This window comes from Neovison vison, chromosome 5 (genome assembly GCF_020171115.1).
Source record: "Neovison vison isolate M4711 chromosome 5, ASM_NN_V1, whole genome shotgun sequence".
NCBI classification, from domain to species: domain Eukaryota; kingdom Metazoa; phylum Chordata; class Mammalia; order Carnivora; family Mustelidae; genus Neogale; species Neogale vison.
The window spans coordinates 21,782,900-21,806,896 of NC_058095.1; the positions used below are offsets into that span (position 1 = coordinate 21,782,900).

A 23,997-nucleotide genomic window follows, 5' to 3' on the forward strand; every position below is an offset into this window, starting at 1 on the left:
TGTCTCTCTCTTAAATAAATTTTAAAAATCTTAAAAAAAGAAAACTTGAAGGCCAAAAGCCTTTCCATTGAGCATAATGGGGGCACTGAGCAGCCCACCCGCCTATCCCCGAGACCAGCCACTGCTGGGATCACCATGAGTCCCTGAGTTACAGATTTGGCCAACTCCGTCACTGCAGACCAACCTGCCCAGATCTGGCTCAGCTCTAGCACCAGGGCCTTCCTCCACCATGACGGGATGCCCCTTGCAACACTCTGGGACTAGGGAGAAGGGATGCTTAGACTTCTGTTCTCTCTGCCATCGCCCTCACAGGGAGCTTCTGCCCTGAGGCACAGACCAGACCATGCAAAAGGCTAGCCGTGTGTGAATTAAAGAAGTGAAACAAAGCTACCGGCCCCTTCTCAAAGTCCTCCGGACACTCAGAGCCTCCTTCCCTTAAGTCAGAAGCCCCATTCCCAGGTGAAGAAGAAAAAAAAAAAAAAAAAGAAAGAAAATGTAAGATCTGTGCCCAATCTTAGTTCCAGTGGGCCCCTACCCTACGCCTGCCGCAGGGCAACCCACCCCGGACAACACAGGAGGGGGGTGTGGGAAGGGGCTCCTGCCCATTGCCATCCTGCTTTCCTAGGCCAGCGCCTTCACTGTCTGCTTGTTCTGCACCCCATGGTGCTTTCCCTGGCTGGCACATGGTGGACAGAATGCCCACATCGCCCCTTAGTCCTAACAAGGCCCTGTCCCCGTGACAGAGTTTATCTCTAACAAGCAGGACTCCGCTGACCATGCGGTGCATGGACCCCTCTCCCTGCCACAACACAAGGCAGTTAGGAGGGGTGAGTGGGACAGGCAAACAAGAAGCTTGGGGATCATGTACACACACACACACACACACACACACACACACACGCGCGCGCACACACACACGCACACACGCACACAGCCCCAGCAACTGCCAGGGATGGTGCCTGTGCCAGCCACACCTGAGCTCATCAGACACAGGAGGGGCAGGCCTGCAGGCTATCAGCCACGTGTAGGGCCTGGAGGGGAAGAGGGAGGGAGGAGAGCCGTCTGCTCTTAAGGCAGGTCTGGAGGTGAACCACACCTCCCCGTACTCCATACCTGGACTTTGAACAGCCTTGGTCCCAGGCGCCAGGAGTGAACACAGCAATCTGCCTGCCCGGACTCCAGGTAGGTGCCTTTATTCTCCAAAAAGAGAGGGAGAGAGGTTGAGAGAAGGGGGGTAGGGTTATGGACATTGGGGAGGGTATGTGCTTTTGGGTAAATTGGAAGGGGAGATGAACCATGAGAGACTATGGACTCTGAAAAACAATCTGAGGGGTTTGAAGTGGCTGGGGGGTGGGAGGTTGGGGTACCAGGTGGTGGGTATTATAGAGGGCACAGCTTGCATGGAGCACTGGGTGTGGTGAAAAAATAATGAATACTGTTTTTCTGAAAATAAATAAATTGGAAAAAAAAAAAGAGAGAGAGAGGGAGATTCAGCACCGAGGCCAACCTGACTCATTTAACCCTTTGTCCTCAGCTTCTCCGCCCGTCCTGGGGGCTAGAAGTCAAAGCAGAGAGAAAGGGGAGGAGGCTGGAGATGAAAGAGGTGGTCTCAGGACCACAGACCCTGGAGGTCAGCGCTTTAAGAGAATGAAATCTGTGCCCCTCAGTGCACAGATGAGAGAACCAAGGCCTGGGGGGCAGGGAGAGGGGTTTGGAAGAGTCTTGCCCAAGGTCACAGAGTCTTGGGAAGGGAATGGACACAGAACCTAGGCCTCCTGCCTCCCAGCACAGAGCCCAGAGCCTGGCCCTGAGTGCTCCCCCGGCCCCCCTTCACCCGTGCTGGGCCCTTCCCAGGCTGCCAGGAATCCAGGGGTGGGGGCTGTGGCCGGGTTCTATTTCACTGGATCTGGGTGGAGGGGATGAAACAATCCGAAGGCACTTGTCAAGGATCGGGGGAGGGAGGCAGTGGGGTGGGCTACTGAGGCAAAATGCTTTTGAGGAGGCTCAGGCTTCAACTTCTGTCCCCTCTCCCTTCCCTGAGCTGGGCTTAAGAAAGGAGGGAGAGAGTAAGTCAGTGAAGTGGAAACGGGGGTTTGCCAAGGTTTCAGGATCTCTCTGCCTCCAGAGCCCTTGGGAACAAAGAAAGATATTTGAGTCAATCTGAAGGGGGAATACACGGGAGAGACCTATGAATAAGGCAGAGCTGGCTGGAGCACTCCCATGTACACAGGCAAGTACACACGCATACACACGCCCTCCCCCAAAGTCTGGAGCCCCAGGGACCCTCCCCTCCACCTTAGAGCAGGAAAGAAAGAGCTAGAGAAGTGGCTGGTGAGGGTGCCCAGGAAAAAAGGAATGAGACGCAGACTCAGACTGGTGGCATGATTCAGGGAGTATTCAAAGAGAGAAGAACTTGAACAAGAGCCTGAGTGCCTGCCTTTTGCTCAATCCCAGGCCTGTCCAGGTTTGTCTGGAACCCTGTCTGGGTTCCAGAACACCAGAAGGAGCAGATGTGAAAAGGGTCTTAAATCTATGAAGTAGCGTTATAGGGTTAAGAGTTTGGGACTGTGGGGGCGCCTGGGTGGCTCAGTGGATTAAGCCTCTGCCTTCAGCTCAGGTCATGGTCTCAGGGTCCCGGGATCGAGCCCCGCATGGGGCTCTCTGCTCAGCGGGGAGCCTGCTTCCCCCTCCCTCTCTGCCTGCTGCTCTGTCTGCTTGTGCTCTCTCTCTCTCTCTCTCTGTCAAATAAATAAATAAAATCTTTAAGGGGAAAAAAAAAAAAAAGAGTTTGGGACTGTGGAGCTATGAGCCCAGGTTCAAAACCACTGGGTTCAAACCCGCATTCCACCAGTGGATTCTTCAGGTTCTGTGATCTTAACCAAATCCCTGAACCTCTTCAGCACCACAGTAAGAGTACCCTCTGCACAGAACCACTGAGAAAATGTAACAAGTAAACTTAAAGTTGTTATTATTATATCCCCATCATACAGATGGGACAACTGAGGCCTGTAGAGGAAAGGGTAGCACAATAGCAGTTTCCAGTCAGTAAGCAGGCATCCTAGATTCTGGTCCTGAGTGATGACCCAGGCCCCCGGTGTGCTCTCCAAGTCAGTAACCTCCTCTGCAGGGCCCAGCCAAAAACCCTATAGGATACACTGAGATCCTGCCCCAGACCCCTTAGAGGATGTGTGGAAAGAGCCACAGCTCCGTGTCCTCAGCTGCCCCCAGGAAGTTGCTCGGAGGCCTAGTCCCTTCCACTGCCATTTATAGACAGGCCGGTGCCCAGGACGCACCGCCCGCTCCAGGTCTCAGCCAAGGAGAGGTCTGGCAACAGAGCCTACAGGAACCATGGGGAACAAGGGAGCCTGGCTTTTCCCATTAACTTAAAATGCAACCTCAGGCAAATCATACGCCCTCTCTGGACCTTAGATATCCCTCCGCATTTGAACCCGATGAGGTATATGGAGTTAGGAATCCAGGTCCCTTCCTCCAGGAAGTCCTCCCTGACCTCTGCACCAGTGCTACAGAGTCTCCTCTGTTTTGCCCCTCCATGGTAACACTGTTTATAATTGCTCACCTGCTTACTTGTCTGTTTCACTAACTGGCCCACACACAATAGTAGCTATTAAATGCGGGTTCCTGACATCAGGCAGCCTGAGGTCCAGGCCTGCTCTGACACTTGTATGACACAGCATGACGCTTGGGCAAGTTACTAACCTCTCTGTCTCTCCATTCACACATCATAAAATGTAAAATAATAGTGTCTACCTCAGAGGGTTGTTAGGAGGAGTTTAAAAGACTTTATGTGTAATATAGGTGCATAGTAATCGCTCAATAAATATTAACTGGTATTTATTTAATAAAGAAGGCTGTAACAGAGCAGATATTCAGTACCCTTTGTTGAAGCGATTTTATTTGACAGTCACCTGCATAGTGCTTATTACGTGCCCTGCACCATCCTAAGCATGTTACAATCTCAACATATTTTATAGTTAAGGAAAACTGAGGCACAGAGAAGTTAATTAACTTGTCCAGCATGGCACAGCTAGTAAGTGGTAGAGCCAGAAAGCAAACCCAGGCAATCTGGCTCCAGTACCCATGTTTTTAATGAATGAATAAACATGTCTTTGCTTGGGGGGAGGAGTGGGAAGAACTTCAACTACCAAAGTTACTCAGTTCCCAACCCTGACCTCTTTCAGATTCTGGGAGCTCCTGGTTGGCAAGTGACATATCTGGGGTGTAAGTGAGGCTGGTTTGAAGCTAGAGGCAAACAGACAGTCACTGCCCCCACCATGTCACAAGTGATGTCCAGCCCCCTGCTGGCAGGAGGCCATGCAGTCAGCTTGACTCCCTGCGAAGAACCCAGGAGGACCCTGCACCCAGCACCCAGCCCTGGCCTGCCACCCCAATGTCCTTACTATACCACAGAAGGCTGGGGAGCCCAGGGCCTGATGGCCCCCACGCCTTTCAAGGGGCCCCCCAGCAGGCTCCAGCAGGGCCCAGAGACTGGAGCCAAAGCCAGCCGCCTCCTACAGTCCCCCACTGAGCAGACCTCGGGGACCCTGGAGGACCTCAACTCCTACATTGACTTCTCACTGGAGAGCCTCAACCAGATGATTCTGGAACTGGACCCCACCTTCCAGCTGCTCCCCCCAGGAACTGGTAGCCCCTGGACTGAGCCCACCCAAAGCACTACCTCAAGGAAAAAGAAAGATGACGCTGAAGCCTTGGGTAAGGATCTGGGACACAGTGCCAGGAGGGGGTGCTTGGGGACCAGACCTCATGAGGAAAAAGGACTTTTCTATCACATCAGAGGAGTAGGAGACAATGTCCTGTTGGGAGGTGCTGTGCAGCCCTGAACAAGTTACTTAATCATTCTTTTCTTTCCTATATCAAAGAGATATATACAGGCTTCCCTCACTATCCAATGCTATATATATATATATATATATATGAATGCCATACAATGCCATACATGTAAATAAGAGGTCAAGAAATGTGGAGTCCCTGAACCTCACTGTTCTATAGTAGATCTCTTTAAGTCCTAACCTGGGTCCCCTGAAACTTTCATAGGATTGCTCTCTGGGCCCCTGTCCCTTTTTAGGGGTTATCTCTCTGAAGAGCTGGAAGCAGTAGGGTTGGAAAGACACAGAACTCAGTCTGTTTAGGGCGGGACCCTGCTGTGGGTAAGCAGCGGTGTGCTGGTAAAGGGTTAACAACGAGCCCCATGCTGAGGTGCTAAAGGCTCCGGCTGGAAACATCTACTAAATTTCATGGGATAGACTCTCTTACGGTGGCCAGTCTCAGGCTACCAGCATGATGTCACCAAACGTAGCACTTGAAAGAGATAACCTGTAGACGGCCATTATGGTATATACAGTATTTCTACCAAAAAACCTCTGGAGTATAGATTGTACTGGAGCACCTGACTGGCTCAGTCGGAAGAGAGTGTGACTCACGACCTCGGGATCATGAGTTCGAGCCCCATGCTGAGGGTAGGGAATACTTAAATAAATAAAATTTTATTTTTTAAAAGATTTTATTTATTTATGTATTTATTTATTTATTTATTTGAGGAAGAGTGTGAGCACATGAGGATACAAGGAAGGGGAGGGGCAGAGGGAGAGAATCTCAAGCAGACTCCATGCTGAGCGTGGCTCAGTCTCAAGACCCTGAGATCATGACTTGAGCGGAAACCAAGAGTCGGACACTCAACCAACTGAGCCAGCCAGTGCCCCCCAAAAGAAATAAAACTTTAAAAAAAAAGAATCCAGATAATAGCAGCATCTAATTAAATAACTGGTATATGATGAATTGTATTTATTACTTTTGTTTTTATTGTAAGTTATTTCATTGTAGGCTTATGTAATTTAATTTTTAATAACATCTGAGTTTAGAAATCAGCTGGACAAAATCCTAAAAATTTAACAGTCTGCTCTTGCGAGCTGGTACAAGTCGACTTCAATACACCACTGCATCCAAGGGAATCTAGAAATCTCTACATCTGGTGTCAGTTTCCCAAACAAAGGGTTTCAGGTATATTCTGAGGATGAGGGTCAAGGAGCAGCAGTCCCAACAGACAGGCTAGAAGACTGAGGTCTCCGGGGTTTTAAAGGATCAGCATGGATTAAGGGGTATAATGTGGATCAGTGATAGGGTCCATGAGAATTTCCACTTACTGAGATCTTATAATATCCAGACTCTGCTAAGCACCCTACAGGAGAACATTTAATCCTCCCAACCTATCCCCATGAAATATTTCATCACCATTTTAGAGACGGAAAAAACTGAGGCTGACAGACTTCAGTGAGGAGTCAGTCTAGCCTAATGAGTGGAAGTGGGCAAACCTTTTTTTTTCTTTAAGATTTTATTTATTTATTTGACGGAGATCACAAACAGGCAGAGAGGCAGGCAGAGAGAGAGAGGAGGAAGCAGGCTTCCTGCTGAGCAGAGAGCTCGATGCGGGGCTTGATCCCAGAGCCCTGGGATCATGACCTGAGCCGAAGACAGAGGCTTTAACCCACTGAGCCACCCAAGGGCCCCTGAGGTGGGCAAACCTCATACAAGCTAGTGACCTCGCTCCTCTGTTTCATATTCTTCATCTGTAATACAGAGATGAGTTCTTTCCTCCATGAGGGTTGCAGGGTTTAAAAGAAATAACACTTGGGTGTTTATCAGAAATCCTGACATGCTGTTAGTCATTATAAATGGTAGCTGTTTTCATTAAACACTGGGGTGGCATTTAGGACCCACCCCAGGGGAAGCTCAGGGACTGGGGTGGAGGTAAGCCCAGCACCCAGGTCCTTTGGAGCCCCCGTTCCCAGTCTCCACCCTGCCTTCTGCCCCTCCCCTGAGCTTTGCCTGCCAGGGCTGTTGAAAGAACCACCTCTACCCCCCCCAAGATCTTCCTGCCTCTTGAGGCCAGTCACAGGCATGTCTCTGCAGGGAAGGTGGCTTGGGTCTAATTATCACTGGCAGGAGCAAGCTCAGGGCTTTAATGTTCATGCCCCAATGTAGGGGTTCCATACACTCAGGGCCTGCAGGGGCAAGATCAGCCTCTGTGGAGCATCCACATGGACGGGGTGGAGATGTGAACAACATCCCCTTCCTCCAAGGGGCCAGTGGTCAGTAATCTGTGTCCCCTGATGCTCTGGACATGACTTGCCGTAGTGGGGAGGTGTCCACCTGACTCTGGGTGGCAGAGGGGTTCGGGGGGTGAGCGAGCAGCCAACAGTGGTCAGAGAGCCCTGATGAAGCCCCCCTAGTTCTGCCCTAGCATCTTCTGATGCAATAAGAAAATCCTCTCCTCTAACCTCTGCCTGAATGGCAGTGACACCTGGGAATTCACTACATCCTGAGACAGCCGGCAGTCAGCTCCCCTGACCGCGTTCCTTGTGATACCTAATAGTGTGTCACTGTGATAGGTGGCACCTGTCCCAGGCATCTGAACCTGCCAAAACCCTCCCCTCAGACCACCACTACCGGTGACAGAGCGCTTGCCAGCCCATGGCAGCGTAACTCGTTCTGGGCACCGTGATGAGCTTTCACTGGGCCAAACATATCCAAATGTGTGGGACGCCCTCCCTTCGCCTCTCATCCTTCCTTCTCTTGGGGTGTCAAAGGGAAGGTGTTCTATAATTGTGCTAGCAGATGTTCACTGTTTCTCTTTGTCCTCACTTGGCAAAATTAAAAATTAAGCATTGGCGATCCTATGTTTTTCCCTCCCTTAAATATATATAGATAGATTTTGTAGTGCGTGATCTCAGCCTCTGCCTGGGAAGGAAACAGCAGTAGCCTCATTTTACAGAGGACAAAGTGAGGCTCAGGGAGAAGAAGTAATGATCCAGGGTTACACAGCCAGTGGGTCGTAGGTCAGGCCCCAAAGCCTTGGATTTTGGCCTCCAAAGTCTGTGTTCTTGCCTTTCTCTCTCTTTTTTGGAGCCAGTTTCCTGCCCTCCGGAGCTTCGAAGAACAGATCTGTTTGGAGGCTCCTCTTCTGGGGCTCCCCCTCCCCCAGTGCTCACAAATCTCCCCCAGCTTCCCTGCCCCTGCCTCTTGCTTACCTTCCTTCAGACTGACCCTGGGGGGCTCCCAACCCACAGGGAGAATGGCTATTCCAAGCAAACACCATATCCATCTCCGCCACTCCCTCCCCTCCCCATCTTTGGAACAGGCACCCACATTTCATTTTCCAGCAATTTTCCAGCAATTTCTGCCAGGCAAGGCTGTTTGCCAATTCCAAGGGAAGGGTGTTTAATAACTGTCTCTCTGCCCCCCGCCCACGTGCCCCTTCCACCAGCCCAGCCTGGCGCTGGCGCCTACATCCACCCTGCACTGCTGGGACTTGCCCCACGGGCGTGTAAACAGCGGCTGCACCCAGGTGAGGGTGTGCGGGGGCCTCCACCTCCCCTAGCCACATGCACCTCGGGGTAGCAGGGAGAGGTGACTCACAGCTCCAGGACTTCTTCCTTCCTCCCTTCCCACCCTGCTCTGCTTGCTCAGTCCCGGAGCAAGGCCTTTGGTCAGTGTTGGGACCTGGTAAGCAGGAGGCCCAGAGCTTCACCACGAGGAGATACCCTCCCCCGAAGCAGCCAAGCACCTTTTCAGAACACAAGGCCTTGGGAAAGTATCCTGAGGAGTCCCTTGTCCTGGAAGAGGCCCTCCAAACACAGCACAGGAGCAGGAGTCAGATTCCTCCACTCTGGCTGTGTGGCATCGGATCACTCCCTTAACCTTTCTGAGCCTTGATTTCTCATCTATTATATGGAATTCATAATATTTTCTAGTTCAATAGAGTTGTTGTGGGGGTTAAATGAGCTAGTACAGGTAACATGTTTGCAACAGTGCTGGCACACAGCACTCAGTAAATACCAGCCTTAAAAATTCTGCAGTAAATGCCAGCCCCATTGCCACATTTCTCTGAGCCTCAGTTTCCTCCTGAGGAATGTTGGCATTGGGCATAAGGGCCGAGAGGATTATGGGTAAAAACACAATGAAGTCCTATAAAAATAGAAGTTGTGCTTGCCAACCTTCCAGAAGAATCCGCCCCATTCCAAGACCTCTACTCTTTCAGAACCCACAACACATTGTGCTAAATAGTCTTTTCTTACCCTTGGCAGAGGGACTCCCCTCTTAGCTGGACAGTGTCAACCTCTGGCCAATACTGGCCTCAAAAAGCAAGCAGGCAGGAGGAGTTCTCCAAAGCTCACCATGGGCCAGGATCCAGGCACCATTCATCAGTGTCTTTTATCCTTACCACAACCTCAGGAGGTTAGTTTTAGATCCCCACTTTGCAGATAAGAAAACTGAGGCTCACAGTGTCTAGGAAAGTTACCTGATGCCTCTTGGCGGGAAAGTGCAAAACGAGGACTCACACCCAGGTTTGTCTGATGGCAAAGCCAGGCCTGTTCCTACACCCCTTGGAACAGCATGCCTGGGTCAGCCTGTCAGCCCCCCCTCATCTGATGTAATCCTCCACCCCCCACCCCAGCCTAAGCAGGCTCAGACAGAAGCAGTAACCGCCAGCAGGCTCTGAGTTCCTACCCAGGAGCGGGCTGGGGCAGGCAGGGATTCCACAGAGTAGGAGGGAGTTGGTTCATGGCCAAAGCCCAAGGGGGATGGGAAGCTGGCAGACAGGGGCTGAAGGTGCAGTTTCCTGCTGACTTTGCCCCAGTTTCCATCCTGGGAAGCCAGAGACAGGACTTGACAGGTCTCTAGGAGGGAAGCTAGGTTGCCCCCATCTTCTCCCACTTTTGCTGGAACAGCACCAAGGACAGTTCCCCTCCCCCAGGTCAAGAGGCGGGGTGTCCATACTCACTGTGGGGAAAACCACAGGGTACCCCACTCCAGGGAGGAGCAAGTTCTCAGAACAAGAGCCCTGGGTGCCCACACTGGGGAATAGAAGCAGCATTGGAGTGAGTCACCACCCTGGGCCGTGTTTGATAACCATCAACTGCATACCAGCTAATAGCATGGCCTGGGAGGTCCACAGCTGGATAGTATAGCAAACCCTGGCCTCTGGGAGCCCCTACTCTAAAGCAGAGTTCTCAGACTCTAAAGTGCTCTCAGATGCCAGGGAGTCTAGCTAAAATGCAGATTCTGCTTCGGTGGGTCTGGGGTAGAAACAGATTCTGCACATCTGACCAGCCCCCAGGTGACATGGCACTGCTGGGCAGGGGGCCCCCCGAGCTGTGGCTTGGTGCCCAGTGGAATCGGCTGGGGAACTAAACCAGCCTGATGTCTGGGTCCACACTGGAGATTCTGGTCTATTTGCCGCAGAGGGTAGCCTGAGTATCGGGACTTTGAAAAGCTCATCGGGTGATTCTAGTGTGCAAACAAGCATGAAAACCCCTCTGTGCCTTGATTGTAGGCACAGATGTAGAAACAGCCTTCACCAGCCCTGAACAATGGAGCCATCAGAAGATGTGACTGGCACCCTCTATAAGCAGTTCTTTCAACCTGGGGAGGGGGACATTCACACAGTAAAGGATTTGCTATTTTTAAAGTATTTGCCATGTGCCAAGAACGGTGCTATGCCACCTGCATTCATCTCGTTTCATCCTTATTTACCAAGAGACTGGATATAGTCAGTCCCGTTCACGGGTGTGAAATCTGAGGCTCTGGTTGGTGAAGTCGTTTGGCCAAGTGCTCTAATAGTAAGTGGCAGAACCAGATCTGAAACCCAGATCTATCAGACCCCCAAGCCTGTGTTTATTCCACTGCATCCCCCCAGCAGAAGGAGGAATCATAAGGAGGGTGACTTTGGAACTGCGCCTAGAAGGGGGAGCCGGGTGCTAATCCTAACCCAGCAAACTTGTCCTCTCTTGGAGCCTTGGTTTCCTCATCTGCCTAAAGAAGGGGAGACCAGAGGTTCTGGAAGACTCTTGCAGAATTCTTGTTCTGGCAGTCCAGGCTCCTGGGTTTCACCAGTGCTCTGCTCTCTCCCCAGACATAAAGTACATCGAGGTGAGCTCCACCAGATCAAGGGGTCCCGATGGCCCCCAGTGCTGCTCCAACCCATCTGCCACCCCGCCCTTTGGCTCCCCACGCAGTGGTGGCCTCCTCCTTTCCAGAGACATCCCTCGAGAGACCCGAAGCAGCAGCGAGAGCCTCATCTTCTCTGGGAGCCAGGGCAGGGGGCACCAACGCACCCCTCCTCCTTCAGGGGCTCCCTCTTCCCATCCTTCACCCTCTCCCAGCATCTCCATCCCCTGCATGAGGAGCAAGGCCTCGGGCTCCCACGGCATGGGATCCCCACTGGCGGCTTCTCCAGGCTTGGAGAGGGGGCTGGCCCCACAGCGAGGCAGCCGGATCTCTGTGCTGTCAGCCAGCCCAGTGTCCGATGGCAGCTATGTGTTCGGAAGGTAGGTCGCTCCCACTATAGCTTCTGATATTGTCTCTGCAACATACACACTCACACTCAGGCACACACCCTAAAATCAGACAAGCACCCTGTTCTAGCTGAGCAAAATCAGGGTGCACACCAAAAACAAAAGAGTGAATATTCTCTTTTATGCCATCACAGCCATTTGGACCTCAAGCTTTCCTTAAGCACTTAAGACGATAACTCAATATACAAAATTGTTGATTTATGCTGACCTCTTGGGAGGAGAACGGTTACATTCATGAGGCTCACCTGTATCCTTTCCAGCACTCATACAACCAATCTCAAAGAGGGGATTTTTTTCTCTTCTTTTTTTCTTTTAAAGATTTTATTTATTTATTTGACAGAGAAATCACAAGTAGGCAGAAAGGCAGGCAGAGAAAGAAGGGTTTTTTAAAAACATCAAAACACACTGTAAATAAAATTTGGAGGCCTAGGGTAAACCATTAAGGAAAGAAAAGCCTCCTTCCTTATCCCTAGCAGGAGGGAGGCAAGCTTGCCTGGGCATTATTTGTTGCTAGCAAAATCTAGCAGGAAGGAGGGGAAACTGCCCAGTTTGCTGGCATCACAGTAGAGCTGCACACACACACAAACCCAACCTGTGCATGAGGACCACACCACAGGACCTCTGTCCCCCACACCGACTCCAAAGTCAATGTGCCAAGGCAGTCCTTGGCCAGGAGGCCAGGATTCCACAGCCATGGCCGTTGGCATGGGCCTCCAAGCTCAGAGGAAAGTCTGGCTGGATGCAGAGCTGGCCTCCTCCTCTTCCTCCAGCTGGGGAGTTCCCTCTGCATCCGCCATGGACGTGGTCCAGCCAGCGTGCAGGGCTCTTGCGAATTTCGGGTACTTGTGTGATAGCTCAGTCAGACCTGCCCAGCTGGGAAGGCAGAGGGAATCCAGTCCAGCCTAAGCCCACATGACCTGCAGAGGATCAGCTTATTAGCTACTTTAAATGACCAAAGATTCTGCAGTACAGGGACATTTCTGTATCCTTCAGCATCCCTTGGGGATGAGGTGGGCATGTACTTTGCTCTGGGCTGTGGGGGATGGAGTATGCAATACTCGATTTAACCAGCGCTGTGGGCACCCAAATCAATAGATTCCGGAGCCTGGCTCTGGCTGCTGCGTGTCCACTGACTCCCTAATACCCTGCCTGTCTGGTGTCCTCCTTGCAGCAGCCAGTCCCTCATCCACTCCAGCGTTTCCAGCCATCAGTCATCTTCTAGATCCTTGGAAAGCCCAGCCAGCTCTTCCTCCAGCCTCCACAGCCTGGGCCAAGCGTCCCTGTGTACAAGAGCCAGCGACTCTCAGGTCCCCGGCAATCCCACCCCAAACATGGGCCAACCCAGAACAACTCAATCCCCGCCAGCGGCCAAGGAGCATGCCAGCAGCTGTCCGCCATCCGTCACCAACTCCATGGTGGACATACCCATCGTGCTGATCAATGGCTGTCCAGAACCGGGGTCTCCCCAAACCCAGCAGATCCCAGGACACCAGGACTTTGTCCGAGCTGGGGCCACTTCTTCCAGCAACTCTTGTCCAGCCAACAGGAGCCACAGCCAGACCCTGCCAGATGCCTCTCTCACCACACCCTCGGAGGGTATGTTGTAAACCAGTCCTTCAGCCCTTGTGAGGTTTGGCTTGGGGGCAAAGACAAAGCATCAGTGGGTTTCTGCAACAGCAGCTCCATGTGCTGAATACCTACTGGGTGCCAGGCAGTTCACCAAAGAGTAGAGACAGAGATGGACACAGCTTCGAAAGAGACAAAAACCAAGGATCACTATAGAGAAGAATAAACACAGAAGTAGAGGTGTCCTAAGTCTTATGGGGCCACAAAGGAAGGGGTGATCTTTTTAGTCGAAACCACTCCTTGGAGTTTTTTACTCCTTGGAGGAAGTGACATCTGTGTTGGATCTGGAAAAGCGGATCAAATGTCTAGAGCCAGAGCAAGACAGGAGGGGCCTTCCGAGCAGAGGGAACAAGTTCATGGTCATGGAGGTGTAGAAGAACAAGCATGTTCAAGGAATGACTGGAGTGTTGGGTGTGGCATGAACCGGTTGAGAAATCTGGAGCCAGATTGGGAAAGGTCTTGAACACCAAGCTAAAGGATGGATTTTCCCTATTAGACTGCGGGGTGGGGGGTGAGGAAGGGTCTAGCAGGGAGTCTCAAACAGGAAAGTGATGGTGTCAGAGGTATACGTTTCATAGATCACCCCAGCAGCTGGCAGTTGACCTGCAGGGCCCGGCCTGGACAGGGAGAGCAGCTTTGTTTTGATTTTCATCATGAAGTGGTCCAGACAAGCTGTAACGGGGGCCTGCACCAGGGCAGGGCAGGGCGGAGGGGAGAAGACAGAGCCAGGAGACCCTCGGGATATGAAAACAGCAGGCTTGATGACTAACCCAAGAGAGGGAGAAAGAGAAGGAGAGTCAGTCCTACCTCTGACGTTCGTGGATGACGAGTACACAGAGAGCCGACGGAGACAATGCATTCCAATTCAGACAGCTAAAAACCACAAAGCAGAAAACACCCTCCTTCCCGTAGTCTGTGACTACAGGCGTCCAAAAAGAACAAAACCAGCCAGAACCCAAAGCAGTAAACACAGAGGCTCAGGCTTAGCACCCGCAGGGTACACGTCTCCAGAGTAGAGCACCCCCCACCACTGGCAGAGCCCCAGGGACACTGTCCCCCATCCCCCATCGCTCAGCCACAAGCATCAGGGTGACTCCTAGGGGTGTTAGGTTCAGTCTGGCCCGCACTGCCATGCAGGAAGCCATCCATGTCAATGTAAGCAAAAATGGCAAGACAGGTATGCCTTTGAATCTGCTCTGATTGTTTTCCCAGGACAAATCATTTGCAGATTTTAGTTTTTTGTTTTTTGTTTTTTGTTTTTTTTTATGATGAGTTACTCTCAGCTGGCCACAACACATCTTTTCAAGGTGCCAAAATTGAGAACCACTGTTCTCTGCCTTAGGGACCTGGGGAGATGGCCATTGTGTCATGGCAGAGAGCACATTTACTTAGTCCGGTGATATTCCCATCCTGGTTTGGTGATGCCCCGGGATATCACTAATTATACCCTGGGGTCTTATCAAATTCCACAAACTGTTCTCAAAACAAAATCCACCCTAATTGCCTAGGCTATTGGAACGTCAAAAACCCTCAGAGACTGCTTAGTACACTCAGTCCCCTCTGGGCTTTTAGAAGCAAGACTGTTGTCGCAAATCAGAGTCAGGAATCCTGTCTCCTGACTTCCGCTCAGGCTCATTCAACAAAATCTGCCACCTTTCTTTCCTCAAACTTTTCTTCCATTTTCTTCTCCAAACTTAATCTGCCCCCCAAAGACCCTTGTAGGATTCTTAAGGGGCAAGAGAGGGTAAAACCAAACACGATGCCTCTCAGAATCCCTTGTCTCTTCTTTCCATCCGCACCAGACAACACAAGGTTTGAGAAACTGTTTCTCATTAAACTGAGATTTTATCTGTTTGTGATTCATTACCAAGGATACAAGGGGAGACTCCTAGGTCCTAGATGTGCCAAGCCCTGAATTCTTCTGTTGGATTTTGCCTCTTGTAGGCAGATGGAGATACAATGGGGTTGGGATAGGGTAGGATGGGTTGAATGGGACCACTGGGTAGAGGTGGGTGAAGGGTGTCTCAACTCCCCTCTGTCCAGCCTAAAGTGTTCCCCCTCTCTGTCTCCAGGTCCCACCAGGGACATGCAGCCCACCATGAAGTTTGTGATGGACACATCTAAATACTGGTTTAAGCCAAGCATCACCCGGGAACAAGGTAAAAGGAAGTGCTGTGTTTCAAGGGGTGAGTGATCCAGGAGTCAAGTCTGGGTCTTGTACCTTGTATCAGGCAGATGGGGCCCCGGGTCACGGTAGGGGAGGAATGGCAAATGGTAGATCCAGGGAAGGGGGATATAGTGCAAACCTCATGTCCTGAGGAAATAGGGGCCGCAGCAGGAAGGGTGGAGATTAGACAACAGGAAGGACTTCCTGGGTGATTCTGTAATGTCTGTTCTATGAAGATTCTATGGGGCTGGGGGACAGGGGGTGTCCCCTGCAGGTGGGGGTGGGTGGCTAACTCTCTCTGACTCAAGGATTGTTCTAGCAATCGAGCTGCTGAGGAAAGAGGAGCCCGGGGCTTTCGTCGTGAGGGACAGTTCTTCCTACCGAGGCTCATTTGGCCTTGCCTTGAAGGTCCAGGAGGCCACTGCTCCTGCCGCAAACCGGTCAGGTATGCACCCGCCTCTTTATTCAAGGCCTCGCAGAGGCAAGGGGCTGTGGTAGGTTCTAGTCCTAGCTCCCCCGCTACCTTGCAGCCGGCCCGCAAGGACTCCTGGGAGGAGGACCCACCTCCATGCTCTTCCAGCTGCCTTCCTGCACCAAGGTTCCGTAAGGAACTCCTTCCACGGCAAGCCTGAGCTTCCTCTGCCTCCGGGAGTTCCCAGATTCCCTGCTCTGCTCTCATGGGGGCAAGAGGAGGGAGTTCCCAGTCCCTCTTCAGGATGCTCTCCTCTGCACCCCACCCCGCTGTCCAGACCAGCCTTATTGTGAGGGAAACTGATGTGGTAATAACATGTGTGTCCCAGCTTGTCACATGTATGCGAGGGTTTCTCACGTGTGACAGCTTATCGAGGGTATGCCGTGGCTTATTACACGTGCATGATAGCTTATCACATATGTGCTGGTTTGTCACACTTGTGATAGCTTATCCCATGTTTTCCCGTGGTCTCGCATATGCAACACACATCTCTGGGGCGTCCCTCCTGCCCTGGGATACCTCGCTGGGGAAAGAGGTATAATGAAATGTACTATAATGAAAGATCATTATAGTCCCACCTAGCAGTCCCACCACGAGGCAGGTGACGAACCAATTAACCTCTGGGTACACCTGGAGGAGGCAGGTCAGGAAATGAAAGATCATTATAGTACAAGGTACCTAAGTTACAACCCCCCTCCCCAAGCCCCAGGGTATAGCTCTCATGTAACAAAAGGGTCAGGTAACCGGGGCTCCAAGAGTTAGTTAATGACAGCCCGCCCCACCCCCTCCAGAGCAAAGACAAAAACCCCAACTTTGTGCTCTCTACACTATGCCGCTCTGGTTAAATCAGAACGTGAGATCTGGAGCAGGGCTGGTTTTCAAGGAAGCCTTGCCAACAAGCCCAGAGAGGAGGAAGCCATGGGCTGGTGGAGAAGAGCAGAGGGGTATGGCTTCCCTCCAGCTCCAGTAGAGACCATCTGGTGGAGAATAATAGCCCCTGGGAAGGACTGGGTAGAGAGAGAGAGAAATCAGGCTGATGGATTAAGATTTCATCCCAGTAGTTGTTGGGACCATCCCCGATAGCCCTTGAGACCAAGAAGAAGTTCTCCTAAAAGGAGAATTACTGGATGCAGAAGCCTTGGAGCAAACATGTTGGGACCTCCTTTGTGGGAGGCCTTGAAGATAGGGTCCCACCTAGCAGTCCCACCATGAGGCAGGTGACGAATCAGTTAACCTCTGGGTACACCTGGAGGAGGCGGGTCAGGGAATGAGTGGGTCAGTCAGTGTTCCTCGAACACTGGGCTCTGGAACTCCCATCCACATGCACTCTTTCCTCTGTCCTTGTCCAGGTGAGGACAACAGCGACCTCATCCGCCACTTCCTCATCGAGTCTTCTGCCAAAGGGGTGCATCTCAAAGGAGCAGACGAGGAACCCTACTTTGGTGAGCCTCTCCAGCCCGCAGGCCACTGGGGGTGGGGGGCGCTCTTCTGCCCTGAGAGACTGGTCTGGGGAAAGCCTTCTCACACAGGGCTATCTGTTTCCTTGCAGGGAGCCTCTCTGCCTTTGTGTGCCAGCATTCCATCATGGCCCTGGCCCTGCCCTGCAAACTCACCATCCCACAGAAAGGTGGGTCTGGGCCCCAAAGAGGCAACACCAGGGCACCGGAAAGACTCCTAGTGGTCACGTCCCACCTTATTTATAGATTAGTGTCACAATTAAAAGTGAATTGCCTAGCATCCGCTAGCATCTCCGCTTCCTGGCCTGAGAATTTGAGAATGTCGACCTCTGTGAACCTCTGTTTCCTCCTCTATGAAATGGGGACAATCGTCATCATACTTACTTACTGGATTGGCTGGGGGTTAAAAGAGCTGGTCCAGGCAAGGCTCTCATCACAGAGTATATATTTGATAAACAGGAGCCTTCTTCGAGAGGATGAAAGAAGCATAAAGCAGCCAGTTTGGAGAGGGCAGGGTTTTTTCCTCCCAGGTCCAGCCTTTACTGGGCGCTCCCTCGTTCACACGTCCCTCACCACAACTGTGTCAAATAGGTGTTATCCCCATTTCACGGATGAGAAAAGGAGAGCTCGTGGAGCTGAGTAACTTGCCCAAAGACACACAGATCAGACCTCAAACGAAGATCTGGAAGTCCCATCCAGAGACCCCAGCCCCACCATGCCAGCAGCCAGAGTAGATGATCTCTGAGTGTCCAGGAGAAGCAGCTGAGGGGTTCTGGGAGAGGACACAGAGCAGGGGGATCCCCCCGGTGTGGGGATGTGGAAAGCCTCCCTACATTCCACAAAGAAAGGTGTGGGTTTGGGGTGGGGTCTGAAAGAAGGATCAGAGGCATCTGAGGACCAGGTGACTGCCCAGTCCTGGGGCTGGAGGAGTATGAAGGGGAAGGAGGGATCAAAAGGCTTGCAAGTCAGGCATCTGGGGAGCCCCAAGTGACCCTGTTTGTCTAATTAGGGTAATCACACCAGGTTTCTCAACGGCTTGCTTCCTGGGGGCAGAGGTGGGAGATGTTCAAAGGGATTAATGTTCCTTCCTTCACTCCACCTCCCCCCCCACCCCCCACCCCGGGCCTGTTACTTTGCTTTGGCTCAGAATTGGGAGGTGGAGTCTCCTCGGACACTACAGACAACCGGGACTCCTGCCTGAAGAAATCTGCAGGTGAGCGGTGTGGGGGAGGCTCCAGGCTTGCCTGCGTCCCCGGAGGGTGCCTCCTAGCCCTCCACACACACATGGGCACGCACAGGTCCACACATGTTCCCACTCCAGCTCTGTTTCTTCGTCCTTAAAGAGGTGCCCCGCGGTCCTCCCCGTCCCTATAAACCTAGAGGTGAGAGGCTGCAAGCCTGGGGGTGAGGGATGCAGGGGCGGCAAGAGGGGGGGATGGTGGGTTTACACCCCATCCTGGACACACATGGGCATATATGTTACGTGCTGGGGTCTCTCTAGGGCAGGTTCTGAGGGACCTGCCCTAGAGGAGATCTCTGGGTCCGGGATCCTCTGTGGAGTGTCGGGTCCAAGTCTTGGGGGTTTCAATAGGGGAAAGGTTGCTCCTCTTCACAGCCAGACGCCAGGCACAGATCAGCGCTTGTCTGAGTGCCTCCACCCCATTCTTGTCTTTCACCTTCTCTTGACAATGAACCAGGGCCGCAGGGTGGGTGGAGGAGGTGGTGGCAGGGCCAAGCATGCTTCTGGACAGAAGGAAGATTTGCCTGGACATCCCTATACAGAGGGCAACAGCCCCTCCTTTACTCGGCCCCAGAGGGCCAGAGGCCAGAGCAATGCAGAGCAACGTCCGCTGGACTTGGCCTTGAATTTCAGTCACTTCCACAACTCCTGCCTGCCTGCCTGGTGGCTCAGAGAAATCCCTGATTCCTGAACAAGGAAGAGCCCAGACACCTGGCTCTGGGCAGAGGGAGGACCAGGGCTGGGGGAACACTTCCTGCCCCTGCATGGTGGAACCTGGCAAGGCCTGAGCACAGCGTTTACCTCCTACAGGCTGCCATGCCCTGTACCTGACCTCTGTGAGCGTGGAGACCCTGAGCGGAGCCCTGGCCGTGCGGAAGGCCATCTCAACCACCTTTGAGAGGGACGTCCTCCCCACACCCACTGTGGTCCACTTCAAAGTCACTGATCAAGGCATCACTCTGACTGATGTCCAGAGGAAGTAAGGGACTTCCCTTGCCCTGGGGCTGCTGGGCGGGGCAGGGGGGATCTGGAGGGGATAGTTGAGATGGCTGTGGATCACTAATGAAGGTACGATCCAGGATCCTGAACTCCATATGGTCGGTGGCTTGCTGAGTGACTCCAGAAAAGTTCTCTGCCCTCTCTGGGCCTCATGCCAATGACCTGCTTCCCCTTCCCCGAAACTGATGGAGATGGAATTTACCAGTATTCGTTGGGCACTGGATAAATCGGCATCCCCTGATGGAATGACCGCAGAAGGCCAGACTCTGGTTGCCCACTGGGACACAGTGGATGGAATCCCTCCTTCCCAGGGCTCAGGGCTTCCCAGTCTAGCAGGCGCCTGGTCCTGGGCTGGAGGAACAATAGATGAGCAAGACATCATTCCTATCCTCAAGCCGTTAAATGACACCGTGGGCAGAGGGCGGAGAGAGGGCAAAAAACCTAAATATATAAGACACAAGGCAGAGTCATTCCATGAAAAGACAGAAGTTCAGGGCACCTGGATGGCTCAGTCCGTTAAGAGTCTGCCTTTGGGCTCGGATCATGATCTCGGGGTCCTGGGATCCAGCTCTGCACCGGGCTCCCTGCTCAGCGGGGAGTCTGCTTCTCCCTTTCCCTCTACGCCTCCGCTTGAGTTCTCTCTTTCTCTCTCTCAAATGAATAAAAAAATCTTAAATTAAAAAAAAAAAAGGAAGGGCATCTGGGTGGCTCAGTGGGTTAAAGCCTCTGTCTTTGGCTCAGGTCGTGATCTCCAGGTCCTGGGACTGAGCCCCACATCGGGCTCTCTGCTCAGCGGCGAGCCTGCTTCCCCCTCTCTCTCTGCCTGCCTCTCTGCCGACTTGTGATCTCTGTCTGTCAAATAAACAAATAAAATCTTTTTTTAAAAAAAGAAAAAAGGAAAGAAAAGAGAGAAGTGCAAACATGTGCCCCAGGGCCCAGTAGTGGGAAAGTACGTGCCAGGCTGTAAGGGGTCTAATTGGGAGGCTTCTTGGAGAGCGGGGCATCTAAACTTTGGGAGAGCTGGAGATGGTGGAGGTAGGACACGGCACTGGGACAAACTCTCACCAGCTGTCCTTCTCTTCCAGGGTGTTTTTCCGGCGCCATTACCCCCTCACTACCCTCCGCTTCTGTGGCATGGACCCCGAGCAACGGAAGTAAGTTCAAGGCTGGGCCAAACTCAAAAAGCCATCCAGGGCCCAGCTGCCCACTGAAGTTTCTTGCTGACTCTGGGACTGGGGTCACAGACAAAGCCTGTGAACCTCAAGTGGCCAGGAACAACAGGATGAAGGGAGGGGACCCGGTGGGGCGTGGCCACAGCTGGCCATTATCTCCGGCTGCTCAGCCAGAGTCCTGGGGAATGCAGAGAAGCCTCAGTACTCATTCCTGTCCATCTTCCTTTCCCACAGGTGGCAAAAGTACTGCAAGCCCTCCTGGTAAGGCCTTCCTGTGCCCTGTCAGTCACCCTGAAAGGTCTCCCTGGACCAGGAACTGGGACCCAACAAGAGGAGGAACTCGGGGAAGGAGGGAGGCCCTATCCTGACCTTAAGAGAGTCTGTGGTTTTGATGGGGGTGGCACATGTTCTCAGAGATCCTCCAGTCTGAAGGGGGGGACATGAGCCTGGGAGCCCTTGGTCTTAGGTAGGAGGCACAGGCTCTAATCTCAGGGAGCCTTCACTGATGGGGATGCTGCAGTCTGATGGTCAAAACACGTCCTTGCCCTCAGGAAGCTTCTACTCTGATGAGGAATACATAGGTCCTGTCCTGAGGGAGCTCTCATTGAAAGGAGAGAAACCCAGGTCTTGAACTCCGGGATCTCCCAGTCTGACAGAGGAGGCGAGGAGGTCCATCCCACTCTCAGAGGGCTGGGGAAGGTGCAGGGCAGAGCACCGTACTGATGTCACCCCTCCCAGCCTCTCTGAGACCCACCACTTCACCCCGGCTATTTTCTCCCATCAGGATCTTCGGGTTTGTGGCCAAGAGCCAGACAGAGTCACAAGAGAATGTGTGCCACCTGTTTGCGGAGTACGACCCGGTCCAGTCAGCCTCCCAGGTCATCAGCCTCGTGCGTGCCCTGCTGCAGGACACAGAAAGGATGTAGAGGAAGGGAACTACCCACGCACCTTTCCGGACATCCCAAGGGGGCTGGAACCCCTGAGCAGGAGCTGGTGGTCATGCTAACGAGCTAATCTATTGGACTGGAGGAGAACGGTACCAAGTGAAATCCTGGAAACCCTATGACCATCAGCAGTGACCTTCATCCAGACCCAGCTGTCTCAGTTTCCTCAACCATAAAAAGAGGCCAATAGACAGGACCAGCTATGCTTCTCAGACTTTGATGAGACCTTAACAAGCTCCCTGCGATTCGGAAGCATGCCCTCATCTGAGGACCCCGCATGGAAACAACCTCTGAGGACGCCTGCCTCCATCAGCTGGGACACTACCGACACAGCACAGAGTTAGAGACCTGCGACTCTCTGTCATGGCGAGCAGCAGGTGCTGGGTCAGGACCCATGGGCCCCTCACCCAAGGCTGACCTGGGAGAGATGATATGCAAGGATCGACCGAAGGATGGGTAGATGGACTCTATTTCCCTCCAGATCTGTTCCTTTCCCCATTCCCATAATGGCTTCTTGGGCAGCTGTTCCCAGGACAAAGCAGAATCTGTCTGCCGTGGACTCTTTAGGCCAATGTGGCCATGGTTGTCAGGGCAGCTTAGCAAGGGGGAACTTGTCCCCAAGATCAGAGACCACCCAGTTGCCCTCAAGTTCTTGAGGTCTAACCCCCACCACTGCAAATGAGGACCAGCCCCATCTTTTCTCTCAATTTTTTGGTAAGCACGTGTCCCCCCACAGGCATCACAAAGGCCCTCATGCTGTCTATGTAACCCACAGGAGGCAGGTAGGGGCAGGGAGACACCCCCCACCCCCCGCTCTCCGGAGCAGACACAAGGACCAGCTTTCTCTGGTTCTGCCTCAGCTCCAGACCTGCTGATTGCCCCCTACTCTCCAAAACACACACATAGACACATAGGCAGGCCCAACAGGAGGGCATCTACTGTCCTTACAGCCACACGGGGGCAGCAGAGAGTCATGAATGCGTGCAGACAGCCAACTCAAGAAGTTTGGAGAAGCTGGGCGGTCTTTCCCCCACCCCCACTTCCATCAAGATTCCCAAGAAGCTGGAATCATTTGTGCAACAGGCCTGGGGTCCTAAGTAAACCATACCGTGAGGATGGAAGAGGAGGCTCAGAGAAGAAGCCCACTTTTGTTCTGCAAGAAGCAAGTGCCCGCCCCCTCCCAGCTGTGGGCCCTACCACCCATCGTTATCATTATCTTCGGCCAAAGCTGGGTCTGACGGATTGTGATTTCAACCCAGGAAACCAAAACAGACCGAGGCTGCCCTGGGTTGGCGCGACTGGCTGAGAGAAGCCCACCCAGTCTGTGCTCAGGAACTGCCCCATCCCTGGAGAGTAGAAAGCACTTAGACAAGTTCTCAAGGTCATATTCAGGAGGCGGGCAGAGAGCCCCCCTTTTACCCATGGGTGCCTGTGTAGTTCCCATGGAGAATAAAGCGTCTGTCTTGGCATAACAATCGGTTCTAAGACATTCAGGGCAGCCTGCTCAGAGGTGGAGACCTGAACAGAGAGGGGACCCGAGATGGCAGGCGGAGGCTGTGTCATAGAGAACACTCCCTCCAACACCCCTGGTCACAGCTGTACAGTCTGCACTGGCTTCCCTTCATAAACGCTTCCCTTCATAAACCATCTCTTCAAACCATTCCGTGCCCCCGCAGGGCCCAAACACGCGGTTTTCTTCCTCATAATTCCCTTCTCACCTTTCTGCCAGGAAGACAAGTTGAGATCTCCCCCATGTCCCAGAGCTGAAGGTGAGTCTGTGTGGCCCCCCTGTCAGGTTCCAAGGTCTCACTCGGGCTCCCTGAGGGCCAAGGAGAGGCAGGTAAAATACGGGCCGGAGTTGGGAAGAGTTTCGGAACCCAAATGAGCCCTGAGCTACCAGCTCAGCCCTAGAGAAATAGACAATGGCTTCCTCATCCTGCCCTGGGCCTGGGGGTTCTACCACCAGCTTCTGCCAGCCAGCAGTCCAAGTCTTGCCAAGTGGTATAAGAGGGGCCTCAGGAAATCTACTTTCCGAAGAGCCTTAGGAAGGAGAGCTGCTGCTTCTGTTTAAGCCGGGTTCTATGACTCAGTGGCAGGAGCTGCCCTGGAGGGCCTGCAAAGAGACCCTCCCAATGGCCTTGAATGGCTGTTGAGACTTCCTCCCCTCCCACGACCAAACTTGAATTCCGTCCTCCCACCCCAGCCCCCTCGACCTGGCCATGGACCCAGTCCATGGAAGGTGATATCTCTGCTCCATTTACAACAGTTCATCTTTCCTCCAGGAAGATTTAACAAAGAACTTGACTTGGACTTTTGCCGATGGACAGAGCAGCCAGTCCAGCAAGGATATGGGGAGGGGGGCGTGCAGAGGAAAGGAAGGACAGCCACCAAGCCTGGAGCCAGGAGGAGAGGAGTCTTCATACCCCAAGATTTTTCTGTTCAGGAAGTCCCAGGCCTTGGAGCCCTTGTTCTAAAGCCTCCCTCCCCAGTACCTTCTAATGTCACCCCTCCCAACTTTCTAGCTCTCTGC

The 23,997-nt window shown here is 52.8% G+C and overlaps 1 protein-coding gene across 1 annotated transcript; it reads left to right on the forward strand.

The window, feature by feature from the left end:
• The first annotated feature begins 1,038 nt into the window (after positions 1 to 1,038).
• Positions 1,039 to 22,939, forward strand: TNS4 (tensin 4). Its single transcript, XM_044248028.1, has 13 exons — positions 1,039 to 1,182; positions 4,200 to 4,731; positions 10,949 to 11,363; positions 12,562 to 12,986; positions 15,089 to 15,175; positions 15,503 to 15,628; positions 17,005 to 17,097; positions 17,205 to 17,282; positions 18,260 to 18,325; positions 19,163 to 19,331; positions 20,437 to 20,505; positions 20,758 to 20,784; positions 21,308 to 22,939. Exons 2-13 carry the CDS (start codon positions 4,293 to 4,295, stop codon positions 21,447 to 21,449), a joined length of 2,136 nt encoding a protein of 711 aa, XP_044103963.1. The 5' UTR covers positions 1,039 to 1,182; positions 4,200 to 4,292; the 3' UTR covers positions 21,450 to 22,939.
• Positions 22,940 to 23,997: the final 1,058 nt, after the last annotated feature.